Source organism: Sinocyclocheilus rhinocerous, unplaced genomic scaffold (genome assembly GCF_001515625.1).
Source record: "Sinocyclocheilus rhinocerous isolate Xijiao unplaced genomic scaffold, SAMN03320098_v1.1 scaffold35, whole genome shotgun sequence".
Lineage (NCBI taxonomy): Eukaryota > Metazoa > Chordata > Actinopteri > Cypriniformes > Cyprinidae > Sinocyclocheilus > Sinocyclocheilus rhinocerous.
The window spans coordinates 716,801-725,473 of NW_015661991.1; the positions used below are offsets into that span (position 1 = coordinate 716,801).

Genomic DNA, 8,673 nt, shown 5'->3' on the forward strand with positions numbered 1-8,673 from the left:
AAATTAAACCCTACGGCTCAACTTCACATCAATTTACCGTAGTGGGCGTTCTGGACCCTCGGCGACACCACCACAACAGATTTTTGACAACTCACTGCACTGCTGCTGCCCGGCCCGCCCTCCAACATTTTGTGGGGGCTCCGCAATAAAGTATCCAGCTGAATTAAAGTGTTCCATCATTTGTGTTCTACTGAAGAAACAAAGTCACCTACATCTTGGATGCCCTGGGGGTAAGCAGATAAACATCAAATTTTCATTTTTGGGTGAACTATTCCTTTAACTGATGGACTGAAGTTGTGTGGATTACTTATGAATTCTTGTGATGTTTTTATCATCTGTTTGGACTTTCATTCTGATGGCACCCATTCACTGCAGAGGATCCATTGGTGAGCAAGTGATGTAATGCTACATTTCTCCGAATCTGTTCTGATGAAAAAACAAACTCATCTACATCTTGGATGGCCGGAGAGTAAGACAATTTTCTGCTAATTTAAATTTTTGGGTAAACTATTCCTTTTAAAGGGATAGTTCACCCCAAAATGAAAATTTTATGTTTATCTGCTTACCCCCAGGGCATCCAAGATGTAGGTGACTTTGTTTCTTCAGTAGAACACAAACAAAGATTTTTAACTCAAACCGTTGCAGTCTGTCAGTCTTATAATGGACCGCATAAACATTTCATTACACCAAATACACAAAATAATGTTCTTTTTAGCAACATCATATGCCCCCTTTAATATTTTTTTATTTTAAATACATTTTTTTATTGATTTTTAAGTCTATACAGTTTCCATTTTATTTTTATTTCAGTTTTATGTTTAGTTATTTCAGTACATCAAATTTTTATATTTTGAGTTAACACGTATTTATTTCAAGTAATGAAAACTAGCCTATGATATTTCTACTTATTAGCCTATACCTTACCTTGTTTTACGTATACTTGATGAAACATAAACCCGAGCTGGTCTGCTTCCCTTACGAAAATTAACCATGGTTTTACTACAAATTAAACCATGGTTACTATAGTTAAACCATGGTAACCACAAATTAACCATGTTTTTGCTACACTAACCATAGTTTATCCATGGTATTTAGTAAAACTGTGGTTATACAAATGGTAATCAATATGCCAAAAAACCATGGTTACAACACTTTTATTAAAATAAAACCATGGTTAATTTTCGTAAGGTGTGTCCTCTATCTACTAGTCTGATGGTTTAAGAAGGGTTTTAAGCACTTTTTTTAATTGTACACATGAATATGGTAATCATTCAGTACCATGGTATCTGATGCCATCATTGTACCATGGTACTGCCACAGTACGAAAGTCTCAAGGCCTATTAATTGATCCTATTATTGGCTGAAATACTCACTCATTTCTGGGACACATTCCATCTTGAAAAACTTTGTGGAGGGGAATAATAGTTTGACCGAGAAACACGTCCAGCCCGATCAGCACGCGATGCATCACGGTGAGCACCAGGTTGCTGCTCCCGGGCGGGTACGCGCTCATCCCACCCGCCTCCAGCAGCCCGGGCAGCAGCTCAAACGAGCATTCCTCGTGCCACTGCGGCTCCTCAGCCTTCTCCACCAGGCCGGTGGTGTACTTCTCCTTGCCGACCTGGATGATGGTGTAAACGTAGCGGCTGCCTTGCTTGCCCTTCGTCCGCAGACCCCTCGCGCGAAGGACGGTCACGTTGACGTGCGTCGGGACCCATCTCTGCTCGTCGTCGTCCAGGCTGATCAGAGGCATCCCGCTGCGGTTGGAGACGCAGTTGTTTGGGATAATCCAGCAGAATGACACTTGCGCACTGGATAACTATGCACTGCCCGCGCCCTTGCGCCTGTCCGCCGCCCGAAGTTGCAGTGAGACAAAGCGCTGCATTATCGTCCAGCTCAATTCAAAAGGACAACCACAATCGCAACGTTTATAACAACAATCCCTGGCGAGTCAAACTTCACATCAATTTACCGTAGTGGGCGTTCTGGACCCTCGGCGTCACCACCACAACAGATTTTTGACAACTCACTGCACTGCTGCTGCGCGGCCCGCCCTCCAACATTTTGTGGGGGCTCCGCAATAAAGTATCCAGCTGAATTAAAGTGTTCCATCATTTGTGTTCTACTGAAGAAACAAAGTCACCTACATCTTGGATGCCCTGGGGGTAAGCAGATAAACATCAAATTTTCATTTTTGGGTGAACTATCCCTTTAACTGATGGACTGAAGTTGTGTGGATTACTTATGAATTCTTGTGATGTTTTTATCATCTGTTTGGACTTTCATTCTGATGGCACCCATTCACTGCAGAGGATCCATTGGTGAGCAAGTGATGTAATGCTGAATTTCTCCAAATCTATTTCAATGAAAAAACAAACTCAACTACATGGCCCAAGGGTGAGTACATTTTTTTGCTACTTTTTATTTTTAGGTAAACTACTTCTTTAAGTCACATTTAAAAATGTATCAATGTCACTGCATTAGATAATATCAAACCAAGTAGCATTTATTTGTATGTAAATAAATAAATAAATACAGATGTGCTGGGTTTCAAACAATAAAATAATAGATCTACTGTTTAAAATTTACACAGAAAAAAACTGGACACTTTCTGGTTATGAAACTAGTGGGATATGTTCATAGTTAATGTGATTACTTAAACCTGTGGTTTATCTGCTATAGAACACCTGTGTGAACTTGAGGAGAACTTACTTCATCCAGTCAAACTGCCATGACACAATTTATTTAAAAGTAACCAAATGGTTAGAATTTCTTTGCAGATTCTGCTTGTTTTGATATTTGTCTATCTGTGCAATGAAATTCATACATTTTAAAGTGTGATTTCAGTGTCCAAGCTCATTTTAAGATTTAAGCAACTCCTACCATAAACCACCACTGTGATATCCTGCTTTTACCTTTTGTAGTGCATCACTCTCTATGGTAAAAGAGCTGCTGCCCTCTGCCTTCTGTATCAATGGCTTTTTCACTGACTCTGAGTGACAGTGGCTTAGCGAACCCTGTGAGAAGACAGTGCATTAGATGGTATTTTAATACACCATACAAACACATTATGTCATATGTCTTTTAAGAAAAAAAGTGTGCTTAATCATATTAAATGTGCACTTGCAGTGTATTTAAAATCATAAAAGTATGTTTTTAAAAAACTGTACATGCAGATGCAGATCATATAATATTAACGGAATTAGAGGCTGCTTAAGTGTACTTAAAGAGAGTACACTTTCATGATTATGTGTCTTAACAGTTTTAAGAGGTTCACATTGCAATGATGTCAAATATTTGCAGTACACTTGAAATGTTTTAAAAAATATTTGTCATGCTTTAAAGAGGTACACTTATATTAATTTAATGACATACAAGTACTATTAAGAATTTTAGTACTTTTAGAATTTTGTATATAACATAATACATTTTAAATGTACTAAACTGCAACTTCATCATTACAAATGTTTTATTATAAACAGGTTACAAAAAAAGTAAGCTATATACTTTTCCCACCATTGATCACATGCAAGGTTGAACTAATTTTCAGAAAGCACACTGAACAATCTTCCTAAAGCTACAGGTTTAATGATTGGAATGTCATAACATAAAAACACTTACAGTAAAATCCTTTTTGCTCTCAAAGTACCAAACAATTTTCTGACATCCTTCACACTGCACCTGTAGCTTAACACTCTCAGCGACGTTCACCGGATTGCAGTTGGAACAGCTAAAAAGAGAGGAGATAAAGTATACACCAGTTTCAAGGTGGGCTACTTAGTATAAATGACAAGAAATCTGAGCTCATAATTTGATCAAATTGCAGTCGGTTACATGCTTACGTAACAGATAGCTTCATATTTTCTCTAGGAATGACAGTGATGCATCTGGTTCCAGATTAACAATGTGCAATAGGGTACATTTGTTACAGTATTAATTCATATTTGCTAATGATAGTTGATAAAAAATAAAACTGTTCATTGTTAGTTCATGTTAGCTCAGGTCCATTATATTATATTAACAGATATAGCTTTTGGTTTTAATGATGTATTAGTAAATGTTACAATAAACATGAACTAGTAAATGCTTTACAAGTATTTTTCACTTTTACTGTTTACATGTTAACTAATGGAACCTTATTGTAAAGTGTTTCTATAAAGCAAATATCAGAAATACATAACAAGGTTCATCCACCTTTAAAAAAAGTAGTCTTACCGCAAAAGAACAATTTAGACAACTTAACAGCTCAAGTAAATCATTTCTGTATAAAAGAACCAGTACAGACTCAAACCAATATACTACACTCTAAAAAAATGCTGGGTTAAATATAACCCAGCATTTTTTAGAGTGTACACTTTTAAACTTTCAGAATGTCTGGAAAAGGTTTTTTTTTTTTTTTACACACACTAACAATTGTGATTTTTTTTTCTGTAGTAACCTGCAGTGAACATTTTCTGTAGTCAACAACATCTCACATGAATGAATGAAGTGTACTGAATGCTTATAATGAAGCATATATGTTTATAGACAGCCTCTGGATCACATACCGTGTCTCCTTCATTTGAACTGAATTGTGACGATTCACTGCTGAGTTTCCACCATCCATTTCCATGTTTGATTCTCCGCTCTGACCATAACATTTAATTTGCCTAAATGATGAGAGAAAAAAAATCAGATTGAAGAAGGTACAAGCTATGTGATCAAAATACACACTACGTTCATTTCATTATAATGTATGTTTTAATATATGTCCAAAACCCTATTAATGTCATGCTTTTGAAATTAAATGTCCACCTACTTTTGGCTCTCTAGTGTACGTGTAAATAAGTAAAAGGCAGTACCTTGTATTATGTTTGAGATGACGAAAACCTGCGGACTTCCATGTAGCATCTTATGCATCTCAGAAAAGGTGTGTTTGGCTCCAGACACCAGAAAATGCAGTTGCACTGGAGCCCCCCGAGCCAGAGACACATTGACATAGAGGGCATGGACCGGACACTGGGCATGCTCAGGTTCCACATCCACTATGAGGCCTTCCACTGGCTCCACCAAGCACAGCTTCAGGACAGTGGAGCGATCTACAGCCGTCACCCCATTGAGAGCCACAACAGTAATCTGGTGGCAGCCTGGTCCTAGCTGCTGCTGTACTTCTGGAGATAGAGTAATGTTATGTGGAACAATCCCTCTGATAGCGGAAGTGGAGGCCAGCTCTGTATTTCGTATGTTACTTTTGTTCCTGGAGGAGGTAAACATTCATTTAGATTTTCTCAGTTTTTAAAACTTAAGTTATGTCATTTGAAATCGCTATAAGTATTTCTGATATCAGTTGGGTGGAAAATTTAAGCATATGTTTTAATAAAATCCCATAGGCTTAAACCCAAAGTATACTACTTTGGGTTTAAGTTCTTCCAAGAACTACTGGCGCTGATGATTTTAATTCAGTGATGAAAACAAGGAGAAGGTGCTCAATGCAGAGCAAAATGGGTGGAGATTGATGTTCAGCTCCACCTCTCTGGATGTAATGGGTGGAGCTTGAAAGTCCAACCACACCCTCACCCTAACCATAAACCTATCCCTAAACGAAACTAGGTCAAGCTCCACCCATTGGGATCACAGATGGATGGAGCTGGACTGGAGATCCCTGTGTTGATGATCGCTTGTGTGAGGGGATTAAGAGATGCAACTCTGGTTTAAAGGGGTCATATGATGTGTAAAATTACATTTTGAATCGGTCATAAGTTCTGGAGAGGAATTGCGCAGACATTGAACAAGGATGAAACTTTCTAGTGCGCATGTGTCAAGCACTTGTGTTCGTGCATGCTATCAAATGGAGTATACTTTAAGGTTAAAAGGTTGCGTGTTTGACTATGCAATGTATACCTTAAGCGTTCACATTAAAACTGAAATATACTTTGGGCTTTACAATAAAATGCCATATCTAGGGGCCACAACATCATAGACACCAGAATACCCTTGAAACTGCATAGAAACACCCTAGCAACTGCGTAGCAACGCACAGGCTACCTAGCATTGTAGTGTTGAGGTTTGCAAGGACTTTTTCAGAAACTGTAAAAATTCTCATTACATTCCCTTTTGTCAAAATAATAGTAATAATAAACGTTTATTTTGACCTGCGTCTAATGTCACTTGGATTCTCAGAGGGTTATTATAAAGTGGTTTGCAGTTGGAATAGTCTGTGGATTGATTCATGCTGTGGCACTTTATGGTCCCAAACTCTCAGAGCGGTTCCTGGATAGTGATGCTTATCATGCTTCTGTAGGCGGTCACATGCCATTCACTAGTACTGCACTCTACCGTGACAGTGTATACTCCAGCACGGCTGTACTTATGCACCACATTCTCCATCCTAAAAAGAGTTTCCACACTCAATCATTACATTTCCCTTGTGAAAAAAACATGTGCTTAATTGTATTGAATGTGCACTTGCAGTGTACCTCAATCTTATATTTAAAAAATGTACTTGCAGAGAATTTAACATGAATGAAATAAAAGGCAACTTAAGTGTACTTAAAGAAAGTACACTTTCATGTTTGTTTCTTAACATACTTGGTTTTAATTAGACGTTTCTTCTCAAAAACAAAAATGACAGCAGTGAGAAAGCAGCAGTTAAAAAAGCATCTGATCATAGCGATGTGGATATGTTTTCAACAGCTCTTTTCGACAGATGAGGTCATTAAAATTACATTGATATGATTACAAAGTATATTTGAGAATAGATCTGGCTATGTGAGACTATAGTTTGAATAATTTCAATTCTTTGCATGCACATTGCAGTACAGAATGGCTCTTTCGGCATTATGCTAAAACTGTAAGCATTCATTTCATGCGAAAGGATTTCGTGAGCGTGCGTAAACTTCACATCCTTTTGATCTTCCAAACAAAAATGTCCCCAGTCCTAAAACAGCCTAGGAGGGGTGTTTTTTTTAGGTTTTTTACAAGCTGTTCACACATTGCCAAAAATAAATAAAAAAGAGATTAATAGGCCTGCATGAAAATTATTACATTGGGCTGTCACAATATCAGATTTTTCAGTACACGATTATTGTGTCCAAAAAAAAAAACACGATAATGATGTATATATAATTATATACATACATATGGTTATTGCTATTAATATCATGTCACCGCTAATTAGCATGATAACAATATTTCATCTTTTTAAATATCACGATTATTGTCAATACCGGTATATTAATTAATCTACTTTCAGTTTCATGTAATATAATTGAAACTATAATACATTTTCATTTAATTTATCAAATATAATATTTGCCTTGAAATGGATGCAGCAACCACTTCACTGTGATGGTAATGTTGTCAAAGACAGCAGCCAGCTTGCTCATCAGCAGATGGAGAGCTGATAACAAGCAGTGTGCAAAGAGTTCATATTATCCTAAAGTCAAATTGTCAATATTATTTAAATGCAAGAAAGTAATCATAAAAGTTTAAGATTAGAGTAGATGTTGGGGATTATTTATAAGACTTTTAAACATGGCAAACTTTTGTGTGTGTGTGTCTCAGGTAACGCTTATGGAACTTAAATGGTCTTTTGACCTACAAGTCTAAATATATGGAGAATTGTGCAACAGATAAGCTGACAGTCACACATGAATCCATGCAATCAGACACGTACTGGGGTAATAAACATGCTGTCTAAAGGCCACAGTGTGTAATACATAAGAGACAATAATGCACCATATTATCAACATCAGATATGTGTTTTTATGTAAGGAAAATGTAGTTTCATCATGTGTCATAATGGGTGGGAACAAAAGAGTTCTGACCATCTTTGTAATGATATTCCACTTCCTAATAGCTTCCCAGCGCAGGGCATGGCTCTCCAAAAGATGAAATATCGGCAGCAGCCTGACACACCTGCAGTCCGTGGCAGTGCTCTTGACCGAAAACAAGAAACAGAATAGTTTTACATTAACTGTGCAAATCATCTGTAACATTAATCACGAAATGCTGCTGAATACACAATAGTACATGCTGAAATAAACCATTCCTCTGTAAATATTGAACTCAAGCATACATTTGGTTATAATTTCCTTTTTATGGTTAAGAAGCATGTAATCTGATAGTTGTTGAGTGCTTTTGTAAATGGTGGAGGAGCTTTTTGAGCTGTATTGCCCTGTATGAAAGAAAGAACGCTCTGTAAAGTCCATATGTTCCCCATTAATAATACACTGTATATGGGTTTGGGACTCATAAAACAAATTTTCAAAAATCTTTCGGAGTAGAGGTGGTGGGAGAATTAGCAGCGCGCTGTATACTTACCTCGGACTTGTGAGCGTCAGCCTGGGATGATTCCAAAGGTGCATGTAACTCTTAAAAAACACACTTTTTTTTGACAATGGTTAGTTAGAGATTTTTAACACTTTGCTGTTGATTGTAAATCTTAGGAAGTCAAACACAATATTATATGCTGCTGGATTTCTGACTATATTTATATGATGTTTGGAATTGCAACCCTGTTACCAAAATTTGGTAATGTCCCTGATTTGGGTGATTTTAAGGAATAAAACTGTAAGTAAACAGAAAAATCAAACAGAAAAAAAAAGTATGTAAGTATAAGTATTAGGGATGCACCGATACCACTTTTTCCAGTACTCGCCCGATACCGATACTTTTATTTTTGGTACTTGCCGA

The 8,673-nt window shown here is 37.1% G+C and overlaps 1 protein-coding gene across 1 annotated transcript; it reads right to left on the reverse strand.

The window, feature by feature from the left end:
* Positions 1-1,369: 1,369 nt before the first annotated feature.
* Positions 1,370-2,076, reverse strand: LOC107727081 (rab11 family-interacting protein 2-like). The gene has a single exon (XM_016536844.1). The coding sequence runs from the start codon at positions 1,751-1,753 to the stop codon at positions 1,370-1,372; it is 384 nt and encodes a 127-aa protein (XP_016392330.1). The 5' UTR covers positions 1,754-2,076.
* Between the last annotated feature and the right edge of the window lie 6,597 nt (positions 2,077-8,673).